The 27,437-nt window shown below is 63.3% G+C and overlaps 1 protein-coding gene across 18 annotated transcripts in view; it reads left to right on the forward strand.

Annotated features, from left to right (window-relative positions):
* The window catches only part of MAPK8IP3 (mitogen-activated protein kinase 8 interacting protein 3), a 43,954-nt gene extending 16,521 nt beyond the window's left edge, over nucleotides 1–27,433 (forward strand). The window contains exons 3-33 of one of the 18 annotated variants that reach the window (XM_019987222.2): nucleotides 1,995–2,065; nucleotides 2,246–2,337; nucleotides 4,931–4,954; nucleotides 6,933–7,077; nucleotides 10,044–10,287; nucleotides 10,449–10,551; nucleotides 10,741–10,859; nucleotides 15,597–15,698; nucleotides 16,473–16,490; nucleotides 17,630–17,687; nucleotides 17,967–18,119; nucleotides 18,804–18,885; nucleotides 19,898–20,028; nucleotides 20,459–20,515; nucleotides 20,606–20,776; nucleotides 21,362–21,488; nucleotides 21,794–21,889; nucleotides 21,999–22,157; nucleotides 22,615–22,780; nucleotides 23,026–23,181; nucleotides 23,282–23,471; nucleotides 23,570–23,686; nucleotides 23,759–23,839; nucleotides 23,929–23,996; nucleotides 24,111–24,259; nucleotides 24,588–24,759; nucleotides 24,835–24,948; nucleotides 25,119–25,157; nucleotides 25,340–25,519; nucleotides 25,627–25,776; nucleotides 25,870–27,433. In XM_019987222.2, coding sequence (XP_019842781.2) covers nucleotides 1,995–2,065; nucleotides 2,246–2,337; nucleotides 4,931–4,954; nucleotides 6,933–7,077; nucleotides 10,044–10,287; nucleotides 10,449–10,551; nucleotides 10,741–10,859; nucleotides 15,597–15,698; nucleotides 16,473–16,490; nucleotides 17,630–17,687; nucleotides 17,967–18,119; nucleotides 18,804–18,885; nucleotides 19,898–20,028; nucleotides 20,459–20,515; nucleotides 20,606–20,776; nucleotides 21,362–21,488; nucleotides 21,794–21,889; nucleotides 21,999–22,157; nucleotides 22,615–22,780; nucleotides 23,026–23,181; nucleotides 23,282–23,471; nucleotides 23,570–23,686; nucleotides 23,759–23,839; nucleotides 23,929–23,996; nucleotides 24,111–24,259; nucleotides 24,588–24,759; nucleotides 24,835–24,948; nucleotides 25,119–25,157; nucleotides 25,340–25,519; nucleotides 25,627–25,776; nucleotides 25,870–25,991 — 3,656 coding nt within the window. In that variant the 3' untranslated portion in view covers nucleotides 25,992–27,433. Of the gene's footprint in view, nucleotides 1–1,994; nucleotides 2,066–2,245; nucleotides 2,338–4,930; nucleotides 4,955–6,932; nucleotides 7,078–8,129; nucleotides 8,251–10,043; nucleotides 10,288–10,448; nucleotides 10,552–10,740; nucleotides 10,860–15,596; nucleotides 15,699–16,472; nucleotides 16,491–17,629; nucleotides 17,688–17,966; nucleotides 18,120–18,803; nucleotides 18,886–19,897; nucleotides 20,029–20,458; nucleotides 20,516–20,605; nucleotides 20,777–21,361; nucleotides 21,489–21,793; nucleotides 21,890–21,998; nucleotides 22,158–22,614; nucleotides 22,781–22,998; nucleotides 23,182–23,281; nucleotides 23,472–23,569; nucleotides 23,687–23,758; nucleotides 23,840–23,928; nucleotides 23,997–24,110; nucleotides 24,260–24,587; nucleotides 24,760–24,834; nucleotides 24,949–25,118; nucleotides 25,158–25,339; nucleotides 25,520–25,626; nucleotides 25,777–25,869 lie in introns of those variants that run through there. The other 17 variants (XM_019987215.2, XM_019987221.2, XM_019987224.2 and 14 more) reach the window with 17 other exon arrangements.
* The last annotated feature ends 4 nt before the right edge of the window (nucleotides 27,434–27,437 follow it).

A 27,437-nucleotide genomic window follows, 5' to 3' on the forward strand; every position in this document is an offset into this window, starting at 1 on the left:
ACCGTGATATTGAATGGTTTGAAGGAAACAAACAGAGATCATTCTGTCATTTTTGAGATTGCATCCAAGTACTGCATTTCGGACTCTTGTTGACCATGATGGCTACTCCATTTCTTCTAAGGGATTCCTGCCCACAGTAGTAGATGCAATGGTCGTCTGAGTTAAATTCACCCATTCCAGTCCATCTTATTTCCCTGATTCCTAGAATGTCAATGTTCACTCGCCATTTCCTGTTTGACCACTTCCAATTTGCCTTGATTCATGGACCTAAGATTCCATGTTCCTATGCAATATTGCTCTTTACAGCATCGGACCTTGCTTTTATCACCAGTCACATCCACAACTGGGTATTGTTTTTGCTTTGGCTCCATCCCTTCATTCTTTCTGAAGTTGTTTCTCCACTGATCTCCAGTAGCATACTGGACACCTACCGACCTGGAGAGTTCCTCTTTCAGTATCCTATCATTTTGCCTTTTCATACTGTTCATGGGGTTCTCAAGGCAAGAATACTGAAGTGGTTTGCCATTCCCTTCTCCAGTGGACCACATTCTGTCCACTGTCCACATTCTGAAAAGTTAAGATGAAATAAAAACAAAAGAGGTTGGTGATTGGATCTATCATATCCCAGACCAAGACACGAAGGCCATTTGCTGAAGCCAATACCCCACAGGTGCTGTAGGTGAGTGTGTAGGTGACCCATGCCCATGGCAATGCACACACACTCAGGCATATAGACACAGACATACACACACACACATGCAGACACAGACACACACGCAGACGCAGACACACACATAGACACAGACACACACAGACACAGATACAGACAGACAGACACATAGACACAGAAACACACAGACATACACACACACACATGCAGAGAGAAACATACACATAGACACAGACAGACACACACACACATAAACACAGACACAGACAGACGTATAGTCACACACACACGGACACATAGACACACACACACACACACACACATGTAGACGGACGACACACACACACACACAGATAGAGTCAAACACACAGACACAGACACACACACACACACGTCTTTGCAGGATGAGAACAAGCAGGGGCCCGTTTCAGTTTGGCATAGATCCACCCTTTCTATAACTCCACAGAATCCTTCACACTCCCTTTGCTTAGAATACTTTCACATATGAAACCTTTTCATCTTTTCTCGGAGAAGGAAATGGCAACCCACTCCGGTACTCTTGCCTGGAGAGTTCCACGGACAGAGGAGCCATGCGGGCTACAGTCCATGGGGTTGCAAAGAGTCAGACATGACTGAGCGCACAGGACATCTTTTCTTAGAAGGAAAACACATATAAGCTCCAAAGCACACTTTGAATTTTCCATTTGGTCAGCGCCGGGGGTCAGGATCGTGGAAAGGGCACGGCTGCCCCGTGCCCCATCCCGTGCTCTGCGCAGAGTTCTGCTGGGCTGTGGCTGGAACGAAGGCCCAGGGGCACAAGGTGTCTGAGGCCCGGTGGCCCTGGGGTGGCCCTCCAGGTGGTCCGGGCACTCACAGAGCATGCAGGGGGCCATCCCAGTGCCTCAGCCCAGAGATGGCATGGTCATGACCCCGTCTCTCCAGCCCCAGGTCCAAGTGAGGGACACGGTGTGTTCCACCCTGTTTTGGACTTTCTTCTCTTGAACGTGTGTCAGAGGCTGCTTACTTCCGAATTCAGCCTCTGTCCATGAACCATCCGCTCACTTCCTGTCCACACTCGACACAACTCAGCATGCCCGTGGGTTCCTCCCGCACCTGGGAGCTGCCTGCTGACTGAGGCCCATGCAAGTCTCCCCCGCTGGCCCTCTCGGAGCCCGCCTGCTCGTGTCCCCAGGGCAGCTGCCGCGGGCGAGGCCGCCCCTGGGCTCAGGGCACTGGGCTTGGGTTTGTCTGCAGCCCTCCACCCCCAGCAGGCCAGCCCGGAGCAGGCCGTGACCTGGAGAGGTGGGTGGCTTGTGTCTTCCAGTTTCCCGGCTGGAGGAGCGGGAGTCGGAGATGAAGAAGGAGTATAACGCGCTGCACCAGCGGCACACAGAGGTGGGTACTGCCCGGCCCGGCCGCCTTCTGTCTTCTCGCGGGGCCCCTGCCAAACCGGCGAGCTGTGGCCCCCACGTGACCGACGCCCGGTCCCTACGCTCTGCCTCCTCCTCTGTCGGAGCCCTGAGAACAGTGGCTGGGGCGGGCAGGCAGCGTCACACAGATGTGTCGTCCCCATAGATGATCCAGACCTACGTGGAGCACATCGAGAGGTCCAAGATGCAGCAGGTCGGGGGAAACAGCCAGACGGAGGGCAGCCTGCCAGGGCGGAGGTAGGAGCCAGCTGCACCCCAGCGCCCCGACCCCAGGCTCAGGAAGGGGGTGTCTGGTCAGAGAATGTGGCCTGAGCGAGGCTGTGTGCTGAGGAGGTGCCCATTGGGTGCGGGGCCTTGGGCAGTCACGAGGGCCTGGGGGAACCGCATGGTTGATCCTGATACTTGCCGATTCCGCGTTGGTGAACTCGCCTACTCTGGTAAATGTACTTGTAGCCTCAAAACCAGCACTCAGAGCACTTGGCAGTTACCTGCAGGTGTGCGCAGAGCGTGACAAGTGTGAGTCACAGGACGCCAGCTGGGGTGGCACCAGGTGCCGCTCCGTCCCCAGCAGACACGCCCAGCAATGGGGCGGGTGGGGTCCTGCAGGGTGCTGGGGCCTGGGGCCAGTCAGCGAGAACGGGAGGCTCCCAGCCCTGGCCCCGTCCTCTGTGATGCGTTAAAGGTCACCACGTGCTTCTGCACCTCATCTTCTCTTTTGTAAAATAAAGGAAACAGGATCCACCAGGATGGGAGGGGGATGGAGACTCCCTGTGAGATGCGTGTGTGCGTGTTTGCACTGACTTTGTCGGCCACGACCAGCTCACATGGCGGGAACTGGCTGTCGGAGGCGGGGAGGCCCCTCCACTTGGGGGTCCAGCAGACACAGCCGTGCACCCCACGCCAATTTCATTCGGGGAGCAGAGACGCCTGCAGAGGCCAGGCTGGTCCTGGTCCATCTTCAGTCAGGACAGAAACACACCTCCGTCCCTGGAGAACGCACGGTCAGAGGTCTTCTCCCAGGCCTTGCCTGCACAGAGCTGTGTCTCATCAGGCTGGAGGAAGGAGGAGGGGCCTAAGGTTGGACCCCAGCACCCCCTGCCCCACAATGGAGCTGCCTCTGGAGCTGTGGCCCTTTGTTCCTTCCGCGAATGCCTAAGGCCCCGGTGCGTCCTGTAAAGGCTCCGTTTTCTCAGCGTTGCCTCCTTGGTGGGTGATGTCTGCAATCAAGATATTTCAGGCCCGTCCATGCCGGGCTCATCAGCCCCTCGCCCGGTGAGGTGGGCACAGCTGTTGGGTCCTCGGATTCAAAACCAAAGTGCAATGTGTCTGCAAGGCCTGGCAAAACCTGGGAAGGATGGGCGCCAGGACCGCCAGCCTGTTTTCAGATGGTCTTGCTGCTTCCGGTGGGGAGAGGGGCTCCAGCCGCTGTGGATGCTTCCTTTCTGGAAACACGAGCGCCCCAGGAGAGGGTGTCAGGGGTCAATATGTGACCCCGGCTCCGTGAGAGTTCACTGAGGGAATATGTACCAGAGTTTGTTCAGATACACAGCCTCTGTAGACGTTGCTTCTGGATCAGGTTTGTCTGAAGGTGGGCAATGTCCATCTCCAGGCTGCCGCTGCCCAACACCACGGACGCCTCACGCCTGCCACGAGTCACGGAGAGACTTCCCAAGCGACCGAACCGAGGGCCAGCCTCAAGTCGGGGGCTCCCTCTGTAGTTCTGGGGCCCACCTCTCGTCCTCCTGGGTGTGGCCTCACCGTCGCCCTCTTCCGGCTCTCGGGCTCTGCTAAGACTCCTTCAGAGCAGAGCCCCAGGGAGGAGACCCCTGCCTGCAGAAAGCGGCATGGGGGCTGCCGCCTGTCCCCCCTGTGCCCTGGAGGTGAAGAGGCACCTATCTGTGTGGGGGGGGGCGGGTGGCCAGAGCAGTGCTTGTGTGGGAAGCTGAGGGCAGGGCCATGCCTGGGCCGCGCCCGTCGCCCTGCCAGCTGGCTGGCCGCCTTTGGCTTCACCTTCACCGCAGGGCACAGCATCTCTTGCCTGTGCCTGCGGCAGCATGTGGAACTGGGCTCTGCCGCCCTGCAGCCCTGCCTGAACCTGGGTTGTGATCGAGAGGTTCCGGGGCCCCGTGCGTGTCTGATGGCCCTGGGCAGACTCGAGGTGAACAGATGTGGGTGGCAGCCCTCCCCGCCCCCCCAACCCCCCGCATCCAGACAGCGCCCTGATGGGAGGAGAGGGAGCACCGTCCCACTGGGGCCCGTACGGCAGGTTGAGGGGAGGCCCACTTTTCTCTGGGGTACATCCTGTCCTGATGCAACTCTGGATCCTGTGGAGGCTCCCCCAGGAGGGCCTCCTCCTTAGAACTGGCCCCTGAGCCTCGGTCGTCTTCCTCCACCCCCGGCCTGGTGTCATGAACCTGATGAACCTGTGTGTCTAGAATAAAACTGATGAGCGTGTTTGGGCCGCGAACATAGCATATGTGACCGTGTGCCCTGTCACCGCGCGGGTGTGCCCGCGTGTGCTGGGGCGTCTGGGGGAGGACGCTCGACCCACCCTGTCTGAATGGGCGCCACCTGCCGTCCAAGCCAAGAGGCTGTGTGTCTATGTGTCCTGTGTCCATCCGGAGTAGGCGTCTGCATGTCCCACATCTGTCTATTCCTGTGGGGCCCATTCCTCTCCGTGTGCCCACACGTGCCCCAAACCCCGACCATCGCCCTCTAATGTTGTCTTCTTGTCTCGCCCCCCCGCCCCGTGCCGCCCCCACTGTGTGCTGCCCCCACTGTGTGCCGTTCCGCCGTGTGCTGGCCCCGCCTGTGTGTCGCTGCCCCGCAGTCCTCGCCAGTCTTGGAGGAGAAGGTAAAGCCCGCAGCCGTCCCCGGGCCTCGGGTTGGGGGAGCCTGGACGGCTGCCAGGGTCGCGCGTCGATTGGAGGCTCCAGACGCACGTTTACAGGGCCTGCGGCTGAGGAGGGCAGGTGGGTCTCAGAGATGGGAGCGATGCAGACCCCACTGGCCAACACCCGCCGGCCACAGGCTGGACCTCATGTCCACACCCCAGGAGGCGGCAGGCGCTGGTGGAGACACTGCACCCGGTGTCAGGCAGCCCAGCTTGGTCACTCGGCCCAGAGCCAGAGGCATGCCATCTGTGAGCCGTGTGGCCCTCTCAGGCTGCAGCCTCAGGGGTAGATGGGGACTGAAGTCCCCTGGGGGAGCTGCGGGCCGTAACAGGAGGATGTGCTGGCCCAGCGTCAGACCGGGCTCTGGCTGGCCAGCCAACAGCAATCCCCACCGAACTGGCTCAGAGAGGAGAGGACGCGGGACTCATCCCTTGTGAGGATTTCCACTGGGGATCTGGGCCTGGCCATCTCCGTGCATGCACAGAGCCATGGAGGCGGGCGACAGAGAAGATTGCCATCCTGGGAGGCAGATGGTCCCATGCTGCCCCTACCGTCATATTGCCCTGTGGCACCTGGTGACAGCCTGGCCCAAAGGACCCTTGTGTGCAGCCCCCCGTCAGAGCTGGGCCCAAGGAGAGGAGGCCCCCACACCGGAGCCCCGTGGAGAAACAGCAGCGAGCAGAGGCTGGGAGCCCCAGGGAGGCCCGGGGCCAGGGCCTGTGGCCAGCAAACAGCCCTGGGGAGAGCCACGGTGGATTTACGGACCCAGCCTGCCTAGCTTACCATCTGAGCTCCTTCTAAGCAATGGCCGAGCCTTGTAGAAAGTGCGTCTGTCTTGGGGGACGAGGGCTGACGGAGGAGGCACACGGTATCATCCGCGGGAGACATCCAGCCCCCCAGGCCTCCTCTGGCTCTGTACCCACAGAAGAGCCCCGGAGGGCACAGCCAGGCCCCAAGGATCCAGGACACTGTTCCGCAGGGGCGGCATTCTCCTGAACAGGACAGACAGGCAGGAAATGGGGGCCCCAACCATACCAGCCCCGGAACTGTGGGGGACCCCCGCAGAGACCTCCTTCTCGGAGTCGTGCCCCTGGCCACTCCGCCTGCCTGTCCACCACTTGCACCGCAAGGCACCGTGAAGAAGATACCCCTTCTCCAGACAGCCCAGCCTCTGAACCGGCCCCTGGAGACCCCCGAAGTGGCCTCGCCACCCCCATCTCAGCGCCTGTGTGAGGGGTCCAGACGCCTGGCCTGACCGGGCTCTGAGCAGCATGGACTCTGTGCCACCCCGGGCCCGGCTCTGTGCCCTCACCACTAACAGCCCGGAGCGTCTTCCAGGGACTGACCGGCCTTGGCAGGCGGCTCTAAACCTCCATCTAGCCTAACGGACGTTCCCAGTTTGCTTACGGAGCTTTAAAAGGAAGAACCACTGAGAGCAAGAGAAAAGCTCGTGTGGCTGCAGACAGCATAAGCTCTCTACTCCAGACCCAGGGCTCCTGACAGCAGTGATGGGACAAGCAGCAGAGGAGAAAGGTTGACCCCTCCTGACCCTTGGAGGCAGAAGCTGTGCCAAGGAGAAGTCAGGCATGCCGCCTGCGAAGCCACAGGGCCTCCACAGGCCCTGCCATGCAGGCCTCTGTTTACAGTGGATGCAAATGAAGGGGTGGTGATGCTGCAACAGGGGGATGGACGGAGGGACCACTGTGGAGCGGAGGTGCCCCTGGCGAGTGAGCAGGCTAGTCAGCCTGGCTGCAGTCAGTGGGGATCTCAGGCGCCGGGCCCAGACAGTCACAGCCTACTCAGCCCTGGGCGGAGTGGGGGGGGTCTAGGGGAGCAACCCCAGCTGCACCGTGGGTGCCCGTGCGTCCAGGAGGGGTTTGCAGCCCTGCCTCGGGAGCCCCTCCTCTAACCCCTCCCTGTCCTCTCTCTGCCTTTCAGCAGGAAGGAGCGCCCCACGTCCCTGAGCGTCTTCCCCCTGGCCGATGGCTCGGTACGTGCACAGATGGGGGGCAAGCCCGCGCCTGCAGGGGACCACTGGCATCTGAGCGACCTCGGCCAGCTGCAGCTCAGCTCCAGCTACCAGGTTTTGTAGCCATGCCGCGGAGTGAGGGCCCCACCTTGCCCCACTGTGTCCAGGAGGGTGTGGTCCGCACAGGGTCCCGGCCGCTCCGGGAAGCTGCCTGTGCCAGGGCGAGCCCAGGGCAGGGCTGAGCACAGTGACTGTCCCTCACCACACCCCAGGCCAGGCTTCTCCCCGCGTGTGGTCCTGGCATCCCAGGTTTGTGCTCCAACCAGAAGGCCGGAGGCCGGGGGCAGCTTCTCTTCTCTGGGCTATTCTCCCTGGCCTGCCTGTGCTGGTGACCTCTGGGCCCAAGCTTGAGAAGGTGGACATCCGGGCTGCCCAGTTTAGTGAGCACCACCCCCTGGCACTGGGGTCCCACAAGGCCAAGGGCAGGCACTTGTGCAGGGCTCCCTGGCACTGTCCACGCATCTTGCTCTGTGGGCTGCATCAGCCTGGAGAAGGCAGACCACGGTCCCCCTGCCCGTGAGGAAGCCACCTTGGGGGAGATGAGGCCGCCCTGGGTCTGGTGATGCCCCTCCGAGGCTGTCAGAGGGTACCTGTGGGCAGCAGAGCCCTTGGCCTCCAGGTCGGGGGCGGACCTGGGCCCAGGCCTCCCTGTAGCTTCCCCCCGGCCTTGCAGCACCCGGCCGGGCTGCAGGAGGCTGCCAGCTACCAGCTGTGTTGGAAAGTGACCCCACTCGCTCTGCATTTGTTCTGTGGAGTGAGCCTTGTGCCTACCAGTTACTGAGGGTCCTGCCGGCAAGTGGGGTCTGGGCAGAAGGGCTCCCCAGGGCTCCTGCCGGGCGCGTGAGCCTCAGAGCTGCGGGGTGGGGGGCCTCCTGGACGGCCCCTCGCGTCCTCACCGCGTCTCTCCTCCTCCTGCGTTGTCTGAAATCGTCCTCTCTTAATAAACCATAGTCTTTTATGTTTTAGTTCATAGGTGTGTTTTGTTTGATTTCTTTTAACAGTTACTTTTAAGTTCTTTTTATTTTATGCTGTAGGTTTTCAGGTTTTCCTAATTTTTTAATTTGTTTTGTTGTTTTGTTTTGTTTTTTGTTTTTATGTACTGTACTTTCAGTGTTTTAACCAAACAGTTGTGGCTCCTCATGGGAGGCACGGCCGCTGGGATGTGGGTTCTTTGCATTTGGAGGCCACTGCTGCACGTTGGTGTTAGAGGTTGGCAGGTTTCTTTAGGTAAGTAGTGGCCAGGGAGTGTCCTGTGGGTAAGTGGTGGCCTGTTGTAGGGCAGCAGACAGCTTGGGAAGCCAGGGAGGCCTGGTGATGCCGCCTCGCCCCACAGTGATCACCAGGGTCAGGAGGCCCAGGGAGCAAAAGCGTTCAAGTCACGGACAGACAAGGAGCATAGCCGTTGAGTCAGGTGGTCTGGAAATGTGTGCTTCCATGTGGCGTGGGCTCACGTGGTGCCCGCCCCTGTGAAATCCCGGGACAGCAGCCTCACGCACTGCCCTCCTTGGGCACCAGCAGGAACCCTCCCCGTGGGTCACCCAGGCGCCTCTGTCGCGTGGGCAGACAGAGTACACGGGGCCATCACAGAGGCCCGCAACATGCACGGTGCTGTGAGGAGGAAAGGGTTTGTCCTTTACAAATTGGCCCTAGCCTGCAGAGCCCAAAGCCAAGTCAAAAGTGTTTGCAGGTGACCTCTCACCGCGGCCCATTGGCAACGCAGCCAAGTGTGGTTGGCTGGGGGGCCGTTCTGTGCCCTGTGGGGTGTTGTGGGCACCCCACCTCCACCCACCCCCAGCTCTGGCTCTGGTCACCACAAGTGTCTCCAGACACCACCAAGTGTCCCCTGGGGACACAGCTGCCGGGATGGAGGCCCCTCCTAGCGGTGATGCAGACAGTGGAGGCATCTCAGCCCAGGATGGGTGGCACCCAGGGTGACCAGGCTGCTTGGGGCAAGGCAGATCTCAGAAGTTCCCAACCAGCTCTGACCCCCAGTCACCTGGAAGCGGCCCCAGGAGCCCAGCCAGCCCTGCCTAGTTACAGGAGGGAGTCCCAGCTTCCCTCCAGCTTCACAGAGAAGGCCGCACCCCACCATTGGGTCCTCTGGAAGCACCAAGGGGAAATGTGTGCCTGGAGGGGACACAGGGCTGTCCCCCCCACCCCGCCGAGACTGTGCCCCTTCTCTGCATAGGAGAGAGACTGCAGGCCCCGGGCTCAGTTCACAGATCAGGGGCTGCTGCTATTGAGGTTCCCCAGGAAAGACGGATGGAGGGGAGCACAGTATTCAGACAGCATTTTCTGTCTCCAGGGAGATCCTTAAGGCTGACAGTCGGTGGCAGTTTTTACTAATCTGATCTTTTTGCACTCTTGAAATGTTTGGGGACATCCCATTCTGCAGAAGTCGGGTTTCAACTTGTTTGCACTTGCGCAGGTGTCGAAGGCAAACTTCAGTTCAGCTGGGCCGTGGAGGTTAAGTGAAGCCCGTCCCCTGGTGTCTCTTTGTTGGGGAGGGGCCACCACTGGCAGAATCGGGGCGTCACAGCCCCTGACTGTCGCCGGGGCAGGACGGGTCCTCCCTCGAGGGCCTCGCAGAGGAGCGGTAACTTGGTCAGAAGGCACGCCGGCCTCCCCAGTCCCCTCCCCCGCTGGGGCGCCTCTGCCCTACCCTGGGCTGTGGCTTAGCTCTGTCCACCCTCCGGCTGCAAGGGGTTACTTGCCCCGTCCACATAACTTCCTGTCTGTCCTGGGGAAGCCTTTTAAATAAGCTGTACCTGCCCCTGGAGAGCCAGAGGCTGCAGCCAGATGAGCCGAGTGACAGGAGGAATCAGCCCGGTGGGAGAGAAGTGTCCCCCTGTCCTGTTCACTCCGGCCCCAAGTGGTGTGTTACTGCAGGGTGGCAAAGACCCCAAGTGAGGGGGCCTCAAGGCAGTGGACGTTACACCCACCCGCCCTGCGCAGTCCAGCTGGCCTCCCAGGGGCGAGACCCACACCTCGAGCCTCCCTCTCCCTGTGTTTGGCCCCAGTGTCCACAGGACGAGATGTCCGAGTCGGGCCAGTCCTCAGCAGCGGCCACGCCCAGCACCACGGGCACCAAGTCCAACACGCCCACGTCCTCCGTGCCCTCGGCCGCAGTCACGCCCCTCAGTGAGGGCCTGCAGCCACTGGGCGACTACGGTGGCTCCAAGAACGGCAAGCGAGCGCGGGAGAAGCGCAACAGCCGCAACATGGAGGTGCAGGTCACACAGGAGATGCGCAATGTCAGCATAGGTACTGCGCCCGGCCCCCGGTCCCCCAGAAGAACCCTCCCCTGACCCTCCTGCCCACGCTGGCCTGGCCTGGGGTCTCCGGACAAGGGGGCCCCAGGGCAGCCACAGGGAGTGCCAGGAGCCGCCGGCCACCCCCAACCCAGGCTCCACTGTGTCCCCCAGGCATGGGCAGCAGTGACGAGTGGTCTGACGTCCAGGACATCATCGACTCCACCCCAGAGCTGGACATGGGCCGGGAGCCCCGCCTGGACCGCACAGGCAGCAGGTGCTTGCTGGGCCCAGAGCCTGTGCCCGCAGCCCCTCGGGGGGGAAATGCCTGGGGTGCTGACCCAGCACCTGCCATGCCTGCCCCTGCGTGGGCGGCGCTGGCATCGGCGGCCCTGCAGGGGTGTCCTCATGCCTGGTCCTGCGGCGCTGCCTGCTCACTGGTCTCCCTCACCGCGTGTCCTCATAGCCCAACCCAGGGAATCGTGAACAAGGCTTTTGGCATCAACACCGACTCCCTGTACCACGAGCTGTCGACGGCGGGCTCCGAGGTCATCGGAGACGTGGACGAAGGGGCCGACCTGCTAGGTAACACAGCCGTTCCGGGGCCTGCTGTGGGTGCTCTTGTTTTGGATGAGGGTGGAGTCTCTGTGAGCCGGGAAGTTCTTTGTACCAGCTGTAAATGTGGAGGGTGCCACCCTGCAGGGTTTGCGGTGCTCACAGAGTTGAACCACTAATTGCAGAAGACACCATCACCCCAAGAACAGTCCTGTCCCCGGTAGTCCTCAGCGGCCCCTGTGCCGAGCCCCTCCCACCTTCAGGAGACGTTCTGGAAGGGTGGCCGTTGCTAGCTCTTCCAGTTCTCGAGGAATGTGCCCAGACAGTCAGCTCCCTCCGCAAGTGTGAGATGGTACAGAGAGAGCCCGTGTAGCCCAGAGGCTGGGCTGGGGCCCTCAGGGCAGTGGCGGCAAGTGCTGCAGTCTCCCAGGTTCCGCCCCACCCCTGGATGCGGCACACGTCCAGAGCGGAGCCTGCAGAGGCAGCCTCGTCCCTGAAGCGTCCGTCCCGCTCTGAGCCAGCGAGGTAGGCATCGGGGCTGCGGTTCCGGTGCATCCCCTCCCCACCCCCGGGGGGGAGGGTTCTCTTGTTTCTCCTCGGGCTGGGGCAGCAGCTGGAGCCGGCACAGCTGCTCCCTCTGGACGTGTGGCCAGCGGGCTGGTAGCGATGCTCCAGCAGCATCTGGGAGCCCTGCCTTCTAACATGTGATGGTGTTTGACCAGCAGCCTGAGGAGGCAGGGCTGTCCAGCATCCCGGAGTTTTGGTTGTCAATCCTGCTGCTGCTGTCTCTCCCCCGACAGACATGCCCACGGGCGCTCGGGGCATCTCCACAGTGGGTCCCTGTGTGGACAGTGCCACCCGGCTAGCCTGCCAATTGCCCGCACCGCCGGGCCTGACCCGTAGACGAAGGGGGCCCGGCTGGCGTTTTCAGCTGGCACGGCCCCGCCTCCTCTGCCTAGTGGTTCCCAGGAGCCGGCTCTTCCTCGGGGTGGGGGCTGCGGGCTGCAGCAGCACCGGGGGCTCAGCACCAGCACGGCTGTGCCAGCTGTGGGTGCACAGTCACGTGCATCGGGGTGCCATGAAACACACTATGTGAAACTCACCACCGTCTCAGCTGTCAGGCGCGTTTCAGGACTGGGAAGTACGTTCACACTCCGTGCAGGAAGACTGAAAGCATCCCCTCTAAGATTAGGGACAAGACAAGGATGCCCGCTCTGGGCAATAAATATTTTTAACAGAATCTTTCTCATAAGCATTATATAAAAATACATATTTTTAAATGTACAAAACTATTAGTATTCAAAAAAAATCTATTAGGAATAATCACCTTTAATATTTTGACATCTTTCTGCTCTTTTTTTACATGTTTCAGCTAATATCATATAAGTTTAATTTTTAGGCATTTTTCTCAGTTTTGGAAAAAGGGTACAAGCTGGTAATAATGTTAAATAATTATCACACTCTGCCAAGAAGAGAGTAAACAGCAAAGCAGCCCCCCGCCCCCGCTGTGTCGTGACAAGAGACCCCCTCACCAGCACATGCGCCCAGGGTGTGGGGCGGCCACGTGCATCCGGCCTGTTCTCTGTGGCTGACGCTGATGTCCCCTGAATGACTAAGTTCCGCAGCACGTTCTACCTTCCTTATCTTCACGTGACTGCAAATGACCTGATGGGTTCCATCTTGGTTCTAAATTGTACTGTTCGACTTCCACTCTCATAGCCACTTGCGGGCTTAGGTCTTTGCCAGAGTGTCCGGTGATGTCTTCAGGAGAGGTTTCTAGACGTGGGTCCCCGTCCCCCCGGGACGTGGACTCATGGGGACGGGCGCAGGCCGGCAGGGCCGGGTGAAGCTGGGAGGAGGCACCTGGGTCCAGGCTGCGGTCACTGGAGCGAGCGCCCTCCTGCCAGGGAGGCTGCGAGGGGCTGAGGGCAGCCTCGTGCATGGCAGAGCTTTTGCACCAGGGCCCCGCACGCTTGGGAACCGTGCAGGCACAGGACACTGCACTTCCCTGTCGGGGGCGGAGGCCCGCTCCTGGCTGCGCTGATGGTGGGGGTCTCAGGGACGACGCTGGGTCCCGGGCCTCGTGCCTTTCCCCGTTCATGTCATGTGACAGGACTCCTGCATTCATCACGGTCCTTACGAGAAGAGGGCTGCCAGCATGCTCTGTGCACGGCACTGCTGATGGCCCACATCCCAGAGAGGAAACCAGGGTCACAAGGGTGAGGTGCGTAGGCAGAGTCAGGACTTGACCTCACGCCCAGCCCAGGCAGTGGCCCTGCCTCGACCAGCAGCTTTCCGGAGGTGGGATGTCCACACCACGCTATCTGTGCGCTCCTCACCGTGTGACTTCCGCTGCAGCGGTCCCTGCCACCTCCCCCGACCCCACGCCACTGTTCCACGTCCCGTCTGCAGACGCGCCTCCCTGGGCACTTCATGTCAGTGCGTTTTGCATCTGCCCGCCTTCATTTAGCAGAATGCCTTTGAGCCTCATCCGCATAGGAGCGTGTCAGGATCTCATTCCTTTTTAGTGGCTGAATAGCGTTCCAGTGTGTGGACAGACCACACTTCATGTCCAGCCACGGAGGGGCATTTGGGTCGTCTCCCTTTTGGCTGTCAGGACTGAGGCTTCTGCCTCGCTTGTGGCGCCTCACGTGGTTCTTAGAGATCACGGGAGCTCACAGGCCTCCTCGCTCCCTGGCGGCACTGAGTGGCCTGCTCGTGTCGATCCCTCCTGCTGGCCAGATCTCCTGCTCCATGGCCCCAGGCTGCAGAGCTGGTCCCTCCCTGCCGTGCCCACGGCTGCAGCGCCGACGGTGGGTCCACTCTCACCGTGTGGCCGTCCCTCCCATGTGGCCGTCCCCGCCCTCCCACCTCAGCGCCCCCGGGGCTGGCAGATGCTGTGGCACTTGGCCACCTCCTGTGGTTCAGGCGGCACCGCCCTGGATGTCAGTCCCTGTAAACTGCACATCAGTTGGTGTTACCTGGAACCACAGAACTGAAGCAGTAGGTGAAGGTGGGTCACCGGCCCCCAGCATGATGTGCACAGGGCTCCTGGGGCTGGTTCCCTGGAGCAGGAGTGCCTGACCTGATCTTCCTGCGGGAGGTCTTAACTAGCGCCTCCGATGAGTCTGCTCTGAGGGGCTGCAGGGAGAGCTGTCTTCTCAGTTGGGAGGGTGGGACCCTGAGTCCTGGCACTTTGTCGGGCAGAAGGCCTCTTGGGCACCACTCAGCTCTGCTGGAATGAGACCCCACTTCTGGGGGTGACAGGCCTTTGGGGACCTTTCTGGAGGCTTCAGTGCGAGGGGCACAGGCAGGGCAGGCAGCCCTGAGGAGCTGAGGAGGGTGGAGAGCTCTCGGGACGTGTGGACGGAGCCCTGGAGCGTGGGGCTGGCCCTTTGTCCAGGGATGAGCTGGACGGGTGAGCTGGGGCTCTGCTCTTGTGCCCAGAGTCCAGCTCAGCTGGAGGAGGTGTCAGCAACGGGAAGCCCGGTCCCCTGTCACTGACGCCAGAAGGTGCCCGATTATGGTTGACTTAGCATATGTACTGGAGTCGTTGAATAGCCACTTGGAAAAAATGAAGTCTAATCTAACCTCACACCATGTACATAAGTAATTTCTAGGTGGATAAAGATCGACGTAAAAATACGAGGATAATAGAACCAGAAGAGGGTATCGGAGAGTATTTTCATAACCTGTGCCTCTCTTCATGGCCAAAGCCTACATATATATATGGTCTCCATGATTAATATTAAAGGAAGTAACATACAACAGGAAATGAGTAGAGGATAAAGTAGGACATTCACAGGACCCACAAACCTGAAAAGCTGCTCAACTTCAGGAGTAACAGAAATGAACCGTGATAACTCGTTTTCCTCAAATGATTGATGAAAATGAAGCGGGTGCTGTCCGTGCTGCTGGTGGGAGGTGATGGGTGACATGGAGGCCGTCTGGGCCTGCAGGAGTGAGGCCACTGTTCGTCCGATAGGGCTAAGCATGCCCTCAGGAGCCCGTGAACACGCCGTGGTGCCTGCACAGCCCCGGGTCGAAACGCCTATCAGAGGAGCTGCGGCAAACAGTGGGGCGTCTCCACGTGGACGCTTTCAGGGTGATGGTTGGAGCAAGTTGCCCGAGACAATGGGGAGTGTGGTCGAGATTTTGTTTTTTAAAAAGTGATGTCTGTGTAGAAAGAGGTCTAAGGAGGACACCGGGCTCCGGAGGCAGTGATGACAGTGCCTCCAGCAGAATCCGTCACTTGTCACTTCCGTCGGGCGGCTATATCATTTCTTTCTGCGTGAAGTGAACCAAAGTGAAGACTATCATTTCAAGTCTTCAGCTGGGTAGTGGGGAGCAGTTTGGCACAAAGAAGGGCCACCTCACCCCATCCTGACTCAGTGATTTCCTCCTGGCAAAGAAGAGGGCCCTGGTCTTCTGGGCTGGCCAGGCCCCCCGCCCCCGAGGCCAGGTCCGTGTCGGCAGCTCACCCACTCTGGGGGCACTTGTGAGGCTGGACGCCCAGCACCCACCACACCCCCACACACAGGCTGGCCTCACGGGCGGGCAGCCCTCCTGATGGGTGGGGGGAGCAGAGAGGGCCACGCCCGCCCCCAGGCCTGGGGACCGAGGGCCGTGCTGTCCCGGCCTCCCCTTTCCCACGGGGGCCCTGCCTTGAGTGGCAGTTGGCACCCACGGGCCTGGGGATGTCCGCTCATACTCTTTCGGGCTCTTCAACCCGAAATGGCTGGTCATTGCTGCTTTTTCTTTAACAAGAGCCTCTCGATTCTGCTGGTTTCAGTCACCAATTGACCTTTGTCGCTTCCTCCCCCCGGTCTCGCCGTGCCTCGCTGGACGTGGCTGCAGGGGAGTTCTCAGGTGTGTATCTCTCCTGTGACCCTCTTCCCCTCAGTGGCGTCCCGGTGGAGGGGTGGCACCCTGGGACACCCCAGCTGCAGCCCGTCCGCACCCGACCCCGGCCCCAGCCACCAAGGCACGCTTGCTTCCGCTGCCAGCCCACTGCTGCTCCAAAGCTTGTTTTGGTCTGCTTCACTGGCCTGCGGACAGCGACCCTGACAAGTGAGGGGGAGCTGCCACGCCCTGGACCTGGCCTCTCCTCCGAGGCTGTCTCTTCAGCTTCCGCAAGGCCGAGAGTTAACGACACCACGTGGGGGCCCGGTTCTGTGGTGTCTCCCCTCTGTCGGGTGCAGCCTGGAAGTCAGGGGTGCTCTGCAAGGGGCGCCTGAGCCACGGCCCTGCCCGCCTGCTCTCAGCAGGGGCTCTGGGGCCCTGACCACCCTCAGGTGGTCATCCCCCACACACCCACTCAAAAGCACCAGGCCTGGCACAGCTCCCCCTCACTTGCAGAGACCCCGCCCTTAACTCCCCCTCCTCGCAGGAGTTCACTGTCAGATGTCCGCTGGGCTTCCCTGAGCTTCCCCTCACCGCTCCGCGCTCCTGGCCTGGCAGGCCTCTGCGTCGCCCAAGGGTGACCTTTCTATCCCGCTCCCGCAAGCACCCCTAGCCTGATGAGCAGCAGCCCTGACGTCCCCCTGCCTGCTCGTTACACGGGCTTAACGCGCTTCTCTTCTCTCCCTCTCCTCCTCCCGCCCCGGTCGCCTGTCTCCCGTGGGACTGGGATGGCGCCCATAGTGCGTGATGATTTTTTTGGTAAGGCCAAGGCCCCAGTTCAGTACGCGTTTCCCTACTTCTGGCTTCCTCTGCCTCCCCGACACCCCCTCACGCTTCCCGAGCCATTTGCTTTGTTGAGCCTGATGGGGGGGCGCGTGGGGGCAGCAGGGCCGTGGCTTCTGGGCGGGGTGTGGGGCCCCCAGCAGGCATGGCGAGTGGGCACCTGACCCCCTCGGAGCAGGCCCTCGATGGACTTAGCGGGGAGCCTCAGCATCTCTGAGCCTCGTTAGTTCAGAAGGCCTGCGCCCAGGGCCAGCTGTGTCCCACCTGAAGGGCAGGCAGGCCCCACTGGGGACGGGGAGTTGGGGACGGAAACAGCAGGGGACCCAGGCTGGGCACACTGTGCGGGGTCACCTCGTGCCACGGCCGTGTTAGGCTGTGGGGTGAACTGCGCGGGAGGCTGTCCTAAAGGATCAGCCGTGCTCTGGGGCTTTGTGGCCTCCTGGGTCCCCACCAGGCACCGCCCTGGGAGTGCTGCCCTCCTCACTCCCACCTCTGACCCCTGCGGGCCCTGCCCTCGGGCCAGGTCCCAGGTCTGCTCCCAGCCCACTGAGAGCTGTACCTGCCGTGGACCATCCTGCCCCCTGGGCCTGGGGCCCTGTCCTGTCACCACAACTGCAGCCTCTGTGCTCCTGGGGGAGGGTGGTGACGCTGGGCGGGGTGGGCAGAGATGGAGGAGGTTGTGCAGAGGCCTCTCGGGGCCCTGCTGGTGCGCAGACTTCATGTCAGTAGACAGCCGCAATCCCCATCGCTGAGCTCTAGAAGTCAGCCCAGGGCTGCGGTGTCCACCAGGACCCGGGGACCTGCCCAGTGCCCTGCAGAGGCCAGGCCGAGACCCCACGAGCTCACACACAGCAGGTCCTTCCCCAACTGTGTTGCTTGGTGGAGAGCCTGTGCCGTGACCAGCAGAGGCCTCTCCCGGAATGGCCCAGCCTGGTGTCTTCCTGCAGTTCGGGCCTCTGGTCCTTGGCCCCTCACGTCGGCCCCAGTGGGTGGGGTCCTTCCGGCGTGGGCTGCGCCCCCTCCCCCAGGGAGACGTTTGTTACTCTGAGGCAGGGATGGGCATCAGGGTCTGGCTTCACCATGCACATGTGACAACTCCGTGCCCTTTGTTTCAGGAATGGGCAAGGAAGTGGGGAATCTGCTGCTGGAGAACTCACAGCTTCTAGAAACCAAGTAAGAATGCCCTCCCTCCACCGGCCAGGGGCTCCTGTAACGGCTGCAGCCGCCCAGCCTGCAGGGTGGCCTGCAGGGAAAACCTGGAACCACTGGACTGAGCCCACCCTCCTGGGGAGAGGGTGGCGGTGGTCACAGCCTCTCACCACCACCTGTCACCGCTCATTCACTTTTGGGACCAGGGTGTGTGTGCTCAGATCACCAGGGTGGGCAGCTGCCTCTGAGAGCCCATCCCTTAATTTAGCACACAGCAGCTCGCCTCTCTCTGCCTTTTCAAAGAAACGCTCTGAACGTGGTGAAAAACGACCTCATCGCCAAGGTGGACCAGCTGTCGGGGGAGCAGGAGGCGCTGAAGGGGGACTTGGAGGCCGCCAGGCAGGCCAAACTCAGACTGGAGAACCGCATCAAAGACCTGGAGGAGGAGCTGAGGAGGTGGGCGTGACCCGCGGGGCGGGGCTCCCGTGGAGGCGGGGCCGGGCATGGAGGGCGGGGTCCGGCCCCGCCCTGGGCGCCCCTTCCTCTCGCCTGCGGGAGTCCTGCACTAGGGACAGCGCTTCGTCGTGGGTGTCCCTCATCCAACGGCTGAGCCGGCCCTTCCCGCCGCGCTCACACGCGGCCTTTCGCTCAGGGGAAGGGGAGAGGGGAAAGGGCCTCTAGCCGTTGTGGGTCCCCGCGCTCCCCCCTTGCCCTCGCCCTCAGCCCAGGAACGGCTGGGGTACCCGCTCAGCGCTCCGCACCTCCCTGTGGCCTTTTCCTCCATCGTCACCCCGCTCTCCCGACCGGTGTCTCTGGCTGCAGACAGGAAAGGGAGGTGTGAGGGGCAGGCCCGAGACAGGGGGCGCCTGTGCCGGGGTCTGTGGGGCCCAGGGCCAGGTCTCCCCTGGCCAGCACTGCCTTCCCACCAGCGCTTGGCTGGCTGACTGGAGGTCCTGTTCCTTGGCCGGGCTTCGGGGAGCACATGGGCAAGGGTGGAGGGTGGACCCAGGGCTCCGGCAGGAATGCTCAGGGCCTAGAGCTTGAGAGGAGAGCCCTGCGAGCAGCTGAGAGGTGTGACACAGCCCCGGTGGTGCACGGGGGGGGCCTCACTCCCGCCCCGCTCCCGTCCTCATCCCACAGAGTGAAGTCGGAGGCCATCACTGCCCACCGTGAACCCAAAGAAGAGGTGGAGGATGTAAGCAGCTGTCTCTGTACAGAATTGGTATATTCCACTATTAACGTGCAGGGCGGGGTGGGGCGCGGGGGCGGGGCGGGGAGCGGTGGGGCGGTCAGCGGGATGCCCTAGTTCCGGTCTCTGTGCCCATCTCCTGTGTGAAGCCTGCACCCAGCAGCAGCACCCCCACTCTGGACTCTATGAGGTCAGAACCAGCCCCACTGTCTGTAGGATGCCACCTCACCCAGGTCCTAGCAGCTGTGGATTGCCCACAGTCACAGGCGGGCTCTCCCTGCTCACCCGGCCCAGTGACCTGGCTGCCCTCCTTACACAGAGGGCGGTCCTGGGCCTCTAACCTGGGGTGACGTTTGGATGCTAACCTCACACTCATCAGCTGTGGGGTCGTGTGACACACCTATCAGACCAGTCCCACAGCCAGCACCTGGGAAACTAGCTGCTCACCTGGCCCACCCTACGCAGCCCCCACCTCCAGATACTCTAGGAGGGGACAGAGCCACAGGTGTCCTGGGCAGCTGCCACTCCCCAAGGCACACCTGGGGCCTGGTGGGGGAGGCGCCCGATCAGTGCCTTGGCCTTGTATGGGGCCTGAGGCTGCAAGCACAGCTGTGAACTCCAAGTGCCGGTCCGGGGGGCACTCAGGGAGGGCGACCCCAGCTAGGGCTGCATGAGGACACGGTTCTGCCAGGGACAGCAGCTTCACCGGTACCTTAAGCGATGAGTTCTGACGTAGTGACCCCGGTCCTGCTCACCAGACCCCCCAGACCCTCTCTTACTGCTGTGCCCATGGGCCAGTCCTGCCTGTTAGCCTTGATGAGGGCGTTTGGGACTGCCAGGAGCTTCTAGGTAAACACACCGCATAGTGGCCCTGGAGTGTGCCACGTGGCCTTCTAGGAAGAAGGGGACCCATTCCCGGTGGGTGGTGCTGTCCCGTGTCCAGCCCTCCCCACCGCATTGCCTGAGCCCATGGGGAAGCCGCCCTAGGGCGCGCCCACTCCCAGAGGCGGCCCCTCACCACTGAGCAGCGGCACTCTCCCTGCAGGACAAAATCCCCATGGCGCAGCGCCGCCGCTTCACGCGGGTGGAGATGGCTCGCGTGCTCATGGAGCGCAACCAGTACAAGGAGCGGCTGATGGAGCTACAGGAGGCCGTGCGGTGGACCGAGATGATCAGGTGGGCCTCCAGACTCCTGCGGTCGGGGGCGGGGATCACTCTCAGAGGTCCTGGGGAGGGAAGTGTAGCTGACCTCCCCCTTCCCCTCTCTTCCTGAAAGACTGAGGGTGCCAGGGCCTCCCTGGTGAATCTGCAGGGGCCAGCAGAGCCAGGCCTCTGGTACAGCCCTGGTCTGGCCAGTGGATGCACCCTCTGGGCTAGAGAGAGGCTGGGGCACATCAGGGCCAGCGCAGCAGGATCCCTCTAGGAAGTGATGGGTAACACCCAGGAGCCCCTCTCATCCGATGCTCCCATGCTTGTGTCCAGGGGGAGGGTCTGAAGCAAGGAGGCAGGAGGGCCCAGTGATGGCACGGGGGCTGGCTGGACTGGGCAGGGCAGAGTCAGGCTGGGCTGGGCTGAGCAGGGCCTCTCCCCCACCCCTTCCCTGCAGAGCATCCCGCGAGCACCCGTCTGTCCAGGAGAAGAAGAAGTCCACCATCTGGCAGTTGTGAGTTGGGGGCTCTGGGCGGGTGTGGGCAGTGGCTGCTGGGGAGGCTGCCCCTTGGGCCTGCCCTCACTCCCTGTGCCTCGCTGGCAGCTTCAGCCGCCTCTTCAGCTCCTCGTCCAGCCCGCCTCCAGCCAAGCGGTCATACCCCTCTGTGAACATCCATTACAAGTCGCCCACCACAGCCGGCTTCAGCCAGCGCCGCAACCACGGCATGTGCCAGAGCTCAGCGGGCAGCCGGCCCCTGGAATTCTTCCCAGATGAGTGAGTCTCCTGGGCCCTCCCCTCCGGCCCCCACCGTGCTGCTCTGGGGTCCCACCGAGGGTGCACACCCGTGGGAGCACTGGGCATCCCTGGCCGAGGCCATGCTCCCCCCCACTCCCTCCGCATGGTCCCAGGGGCTGGGCCTTGCTCCTCTGGTGACCCCCACCAGGCAACCAGCAGCCACCCTAGGCCCCACCAGGCGGCTCCTGCACCCTCTACTCCACAGAGGTTCTCGGAGTTGACAGGAACTTTTCCTGCAGCGTTGAGCTTCTTTCTGGGGAATGAGTTTGTGTCTGGAATTTTGTGCTGTCCTTAGTTTTGAAGCTAAGAATCTGGGTCCAGGGCCGAACGGGGAATTCTGTGCCAGGTCAGAAGACTGTGGGGGTTTCCCCAGAAGGGAGGGGGAAGGAAGGGGGTCGGCCGTGGAGGACGGCGACAGGGACATCTGGGCCGAGGCAGCTGCTGGAGTGGCCTCCGAACCGTCAGATGCGCGCCCGGCAGGGGCAGTGCAGGTCCAGGACGGGGAGCCCCGGGGCACAGGCGCCCTCCTGCAGACCCAGTGACCTGCCCGCCCTTCCCCGCCAGCGACTGCACGTCGTCCGCGCGGCGGGAGCAGAAGCGCGAGCAGTACCGCCAGGTGCGCGAGCACGTGCGCAATGACGACGGGCGGCTGCAGGCCTGCGGCTGGAGTCTGCCGGCCAAGTACAAGCAGGTGCTGGGGCGGGTCGTGGGCGGGTCGTGGGCGGGCCGTGGGCGGGGCCCCAACTACAAGGAGGTGCTGGGGCGGGGCGGGGTCCCAGGTACAAACAGGTGCTGGGCGTAGCGGGGGCGTGGGCAGGGCGGGGTCCCAAGTACACGATGGGGCGGGGCTGGGGCAGGGGCGGGGCGGGGCGGGGGCAGGGGCGGGGCGGGGGCGGGGCGGGGCAGGGCGGTCCCAAGTGCGCCGCCCGCAGGACCCGGCAGCGGGTGAGCCGGCCCGGCCTGGCACCCACAGCGCGCGCTGCCCTGTTCCTGCAGCTGAGTCCCAACGGGGGCCAGGAGGACACCCGCATGAAGAATGTGCCGGTCCCCGTGTACTGCCGCCCGCTGGTGGAGAAGGACCCGACCATGAAGGTGAGGCTCCGGAGCGCGCCAGGCGGCAGAGGCCCCCAGAAGCTACGTCCAGGAGGGCGGGGAAGCCGGGGGAGGCCGGCTCCCCGACCTTACGGCCGCCTTCCCCCAGCTGTGGTGTGCCGCGGGCGTCAACCTGAGCGGCTGGAAGCTGAGTGAGGACGGCCCTGGGAATGGAGTCAAGCCCGCGCCGGGCCGCGACCCTCTGACCTGCGACCGAGAAGTGGAAGGAGAGGCCAAGAGCAACCACGCGTCCCCCGAGAAGAAGAAGGTCAGGGTAGCGGGCGTCCTGTCGTCCAGAGGGCTCTGCCGCGCCCAGTCTGGAGAACAGCTGGGGACAGTGGCCGGAGACCCGGCTCACCTGAGATCCGCTGCGGGTGGGCGGGGCAGCGAGGAGGGGCGAAGGTTTAGGGCAGCCAGGTTGGAGCAGCGTCTCTGCCGCCAGGGAGCTAGGCTAGGGGCTGGATGCTGGGGCTTCACTTCACCTCCAGGCTTGAGGTAGGAGTCAGCGCCTTAATGCTGGGAACTAAGCTTTCTTCTGGGGAGGTGAGGCTCTGAGTTCCTGGACCTAGACACGGAGTACAGTTCTGTCTTCTTGCCGTCCTGGCCACAGGGGAGGGCGAGGCCATGGGCAAGGCCAGATCCTGAGAGATTGTGGGGCCCCCTTACCGGCCCCCGTTGCTGCCAGAATAGTGGGTGCCTCAGCCTGTCCCTGTGCTTGAAAACAGGCCAAGGAGCTCCCCGAGGCAGATGCCACCTCCAGCCGTGTGTGGATCCTCACCAGCACGCTGACCACCAGCAAAGTGGTGGTCATCGACGCCAACCAGCCGGGCACCGTTGTGGATCAGTTCACCGTGTGCAATGCCCACGTGCTCTGCATCTCCAGCATCCCTGGTGGGTGCTGGGTCCCCAGGGCGGGCGTCCAGGGGGGAGCTCACCGCCCCATCCTGTCGCTGACAGAGGTGGAGACCCCAGTGCGGCGCTCACCCGGGACAAGGAGATGGGGTGGCGTCACAGGCAGCCCCTCCCCTCCCAACACCCACACTGGGACTGGAGCTGGGGGGTGTCACGGGGGCCCCTCAGAGCTGGGTGACGGCTGTGACTCCCTCCAGCCGCCAGCGACAGCGACTACCCTCCAGGGGAGATCTTCCTGGACAGCGACGTGAACCCCGAGGACTCAGGCGCAGATGGGGTGCTGGCTGGCATCACGCTGGTGGGCTGTGCCACGCGCTGCAATGTACCACGCAGCAACTGCTCCTCCCGGGGGGACACCCCGGTGCTGGACAAGGGCCAGGGTGAGTCCTGGGCCCGGGGGACACCCCAGTGCTGGACGAGGGCCAGGGTGAGTCCCAGGCCAGGCCCGTGGCCATCTCCTCTCACCCCTCCCTTCCACAGGGGAGGTGTCGGCTGTCGCCAATGGGAAGGTCAACCCGGCTCCATCCACGGAGGAGGCCACGGAGGCCACGGAGGTGCCAGATGCAGGGCCCAGCGAGGCAGAGGCAGCCGCCGTGAGGCCCGGGCCCCTCACAGAGCATGTCTTTACGGACCCGGCCCCCACCCCACCCCCCAGCACCCAGCCTGACAGGTGGGCTCTCTCAGGATGGGGCAGTGGGAGTTGGGAGGACTGGCGGGGGCGGGACCAGGCTTCCGTGGACCTCCCTGGAGCCGCCATCCTCCCCACAGTGAGAACGGGCCAGAGGCTGACGTGAGTGGTGTGCAGCCCGAGCCGGAGCCCAGCGGGGACCCCGCGGGCAGCACCAGTGCCGCGCCCACCATGTGGCTGGGAGCCCAAAACGGCTGGTAGGCAGGGTCGCAGGGGTCGGGGTGGGGAGGGCACCCTGGGCACCCCCGCCCACTGGCCTCCTCCTGCAGGCTGTATGTGCACTCGGCTGTGGCCAACTGGAAGAAGTGTCTGCACTCCATTAAGCTGAAGGACTCGGTGCTGAGCCTGGTGTGCGTGACCCCGCCGGGGCGGGTGGGCAGGGAGGGCCAAGGGTGGTGGCCTGAGCCCAGCTCACCACCCACATGCCCTCCTGTCACAGGCATGTGAAGGGGCGCGTGCTGGTGGCTCTGGCCGACGGGACCCTGGCCATCTTCCACCGGGGTGAAGGTGAGACCTGGCTTGAGGGTGCGGGGGGGCCTGACATCCCCTCAGGGCGTGACCCCCCCACGTGAGCAGAAGCAGCGCAGCCAGGCCTGAGCAGGGCTCGCGGGCTCTCTGCAGACGGCCAGTGGGACCTGAGCAACTACCACCTAATGGACCTGGGCCACCCGCACCACTCCATCCGCTGCATGGCCGTCGTGCACGACCGCGTCTGGTGTGGCTACAAGAACAAGGTGCACGTCATCCAGCCCAAGACCATGCAGATCGAGGCGAGTGCGGCAGGGCTCCCCACGTGGGGGCTTCGTGGGGTTGCAGGAAACGCCCTCAGTGGGGCAACTGGTTCGTCTGAGGTCATCGGCCAGCATAGGGCGGCTGGGCTGTGAAAGCCTGTCTGCCTGGAGCCCGCCTGCTGCTTCCCCCTGACCCAGCAGTCACAGTCTGCGCAGGCCCCAGGCACCTCCCTTGGCACAGCTGTGGGGAGGTCCCGGGGCCCCCAGAAGGAGAGGGCAATGAGGCCCTGAAAGGTGGCCGTGAGCTGCCTCTGCTGTGGCAGCTTCAGGGATTCTGCCCCGTTGACGGGCTGCCCTGACCCCACAGAAGTCGTTCGATGCCCACCCACGGCGGGAGAGCCAGGTGCGGCAGCTGGCATGGATTGGTGACGGGGTCTGGGTGTCCATCCGCCTGGACTCCACACTGCGGCTCTACCACGCCCACACCCACCAGCACCTGCAGGACGTGGACATCGAGCCCTACGTCAGCAAGATGCTGGGTGAGGGCGGCTGGCCAGCGTGTGGGGGCGGGGGTCCCCCAAGGCCACCTCGCTGACCACCCCCCGCCCCCACAGGCACAGGAAAGCTGGGCTTCTCCTTCGTGCGCATCACGGCCCTGCTTATCGCAGGCAACCGCCTCTGGGTGGGCACCGGCAATGGAGTCGTCATCTCCATCCCCCTGACCGAGAGTGAGTGCCCCCAGGTGCCTGCAGAGCCGGTGGGCGCACATCAGGGGCCCGGGTGGGCGCGCTGCCAGGCCACGGGCGGATGTGGGCTGCCCGGGCACAGCCCCCTTGGCCCAGTCCCTCTGTGACCACCTGTCTCTCTCCCTTCCTTGCCCTGCCCTCACCCTCCCCAGCCGTGGTCCTGCACCGAGGCCAGCTCCTGGGGCTGCGAGGTGAGTCCAAAGTGCCCACCGTCTGCTTTCAGGAGGCCCCCATCCTGGATGCCCTGGGGCTGAAATGGCCTTGCCCTTGGCTCAGCTGAGGGCCCCAAGCAGGCCCCACCCCATCCCTTGCCTGCTGGAAGGCCCACCTGCCCAGTGGGCAGGCTCAGCGCCCCCGGCCCCTCTCTCTTTAGCCAACAAGACGTCCCCCACGTCGGGAGAGGGGGCCCGCCCCGGCGGTGTCATCCACGTGTACGGCGACGACAGCAGCGACCGGGCAGCCAGCAGCTTCATCCCCTACTGCTCCATGGCGCAGGCGCAGCTCTGCTTCCACGGCCACCGGGATGCCGTCAAGTTCTTCGTCTCGGTGCCAGGTGAGCTCCCGGCAGCCCCCCTACCCCACCCCGAGGGCTGCAGCGAGGCCCTGGCAGGAGACCGTGCGGGGTCCCCGCTGCCCTGCTAAGGCTTGTGCCCTTGGCAGGGAATGTGCTGGCCACCCTGAACGGCAGTGTGCTCGACAGCCCCTCCGAGGGCCCTGGGCCCACCGCTCCTGCTGCAGATGCCGAGGCCCAGAAGCTGAAGAACGTGCTGGTGCTGAGCGGCGGGGAGGGCTACATCGACTTCCGCATTGGTGAGGGCGCGCCACGGGGCGCGGTGGGGGTGTCCTGGGCAGGCGGCCCCTTCACGGGCGGGCAGCCCCTTCACGCAGCTGTGCTCTCCTCAGGCGACGGCGAGGACGACGAGCCGGAGGAGGGCGCTGGGGACGTCAGCCAGGTGAAGCCGGTGCTGTCCAAGGCCGAGCGCAGCCACATCATCGTGTGGCAGGTGTCCTACACCCCCGAGTGAGCTGCGCCCCTCCACCCTGCCCGCCCGATGCCGCCCGCACCTGTACATACGCCCCGCCCACCTGCCCACCGCCGCCCCGGGGCGGCCAGGCGCCCGTCCACCCCACTTCTGACCTCTCAACCTGCAGCTTTCACCTGAGGCCTGGGGCCTCCCCCTGCGAGCTGGCAGAGCAGTGGGTCTGGCTGGGGGTGGGGCGGGGAGCAGGCAGCGTTCTGACCAGGGAGGCGCAGAGCCTCTTGGAACACCGGCTCCCCAACAGCTCCTGGCCGGCACCTGGCTCTAAGTCCTCCAGGCCCAGGGCACTGCAGGGCCAGAGCGAGACAGAACCCCAGTGGGGGTCAGGCCAGGGCACACCCCTACAGGTGGCCCTGGCTCCACCCGGAGCCTCCCACTCCCATCACGCTCTCCCAGGGTCCCCCCGGGGGACAAGCAGGGACTCAACCCTGCTGAGTCTTCCCACCCTTGGTCCACTTGCCTTTGACTGCTGTCCACAAGAGCAGGGCTCCAACCCTCAGGGAGCTGGCCCAGCTGCTCACCTTCCCTGGGCTCCCTCCACCCCGACCCCTGCCACCCTGGGAACTGGCATGAAAGCACGTAACCAAGCTTCCTGGGGCAGCTGCTCGAGAAGACAGAAAGACAGACAGACGCCCTCATCCCGCTCGAGCCCTGTGATCATCCCGTGTGCTAGGCCCTCACTGACCCGTGTCTTCCCCTCCCCGCTGGCTCAACCTGGGCAAAGACCCACCTTGTAGGAGCAGGCCCCTTGAGTCCCACCCCTCTCGGAAGCCCCTAGGGTGGAATTTCTCAGGCTGCCAGGGCAGGCCCAGGCCTCAGGAAGAAGGGGTTGGTGGGGGGGGGGGCCTGGCCTCTCCTGGGGTCAGTCCTTGGATGTAGGCTCAGCCTCAGGGTGATGGGAAGGAGTGCTCCAGGGCCTGCCTCCGGTGCAGTCTCCGAGGAGCCTGCTCCTAAGACACGCTACTAAGTGCCTGGGGTCGGCGGTGCGACCTGCTCCCATGAGGGCCCTGACGACAGGCTGATGAGCAGAGGCCAAGGAGAGGAGCTGCTAGGTATCCGTGCCTGCTGCTCTGAGGGGCATCGCCCTGGACTGCTACCCTCCCTGCCCAGGCCTCACTCCTGTTCCTCCAGACACTGGGTAGGGTCGCCCCAGGCCCTGCTGCCCACCCCCTCCCACAGAGAAGCACAGACCCTGGGCAGCTGCCCCCAAGCCCAGCCGGTACCGCTGCAGGCTTCCCCCACGCCCTGCCACTCTCCACTGTGATGTCCGTCAAGTCCCTCTCTGTCCTCAGGGGGCCTGAAGCGACCTGGGGGGAGCCGGGTGGGTGCAGCCAGGGGAAGGGGCTGGGACGATTCTCCTCAGGCTTTGGCCCTGCAAGTGACCCTACGTGTCTGCTCTGTATGTAATAAATGTCTTAACACCATAACTTC

Source organism: Bos indicus, chromosome 25, assembly GCF_029378745.1.
Source record: "Bos indicus isolate NIAB-ARS_2022 breed Sahiwal x Tharparkar chromosome 25, NIAB-ARS_B.indTharparkar_mat_pri_1.0, whole genome shotgun sequence".
Classification (NCBI taxonomy): domain Eukaryota; kingdom Metazoa; phylum Chordata; class Mammalia; order Artiodactyla; family Bovidae; genus Bos; species Bos indicus.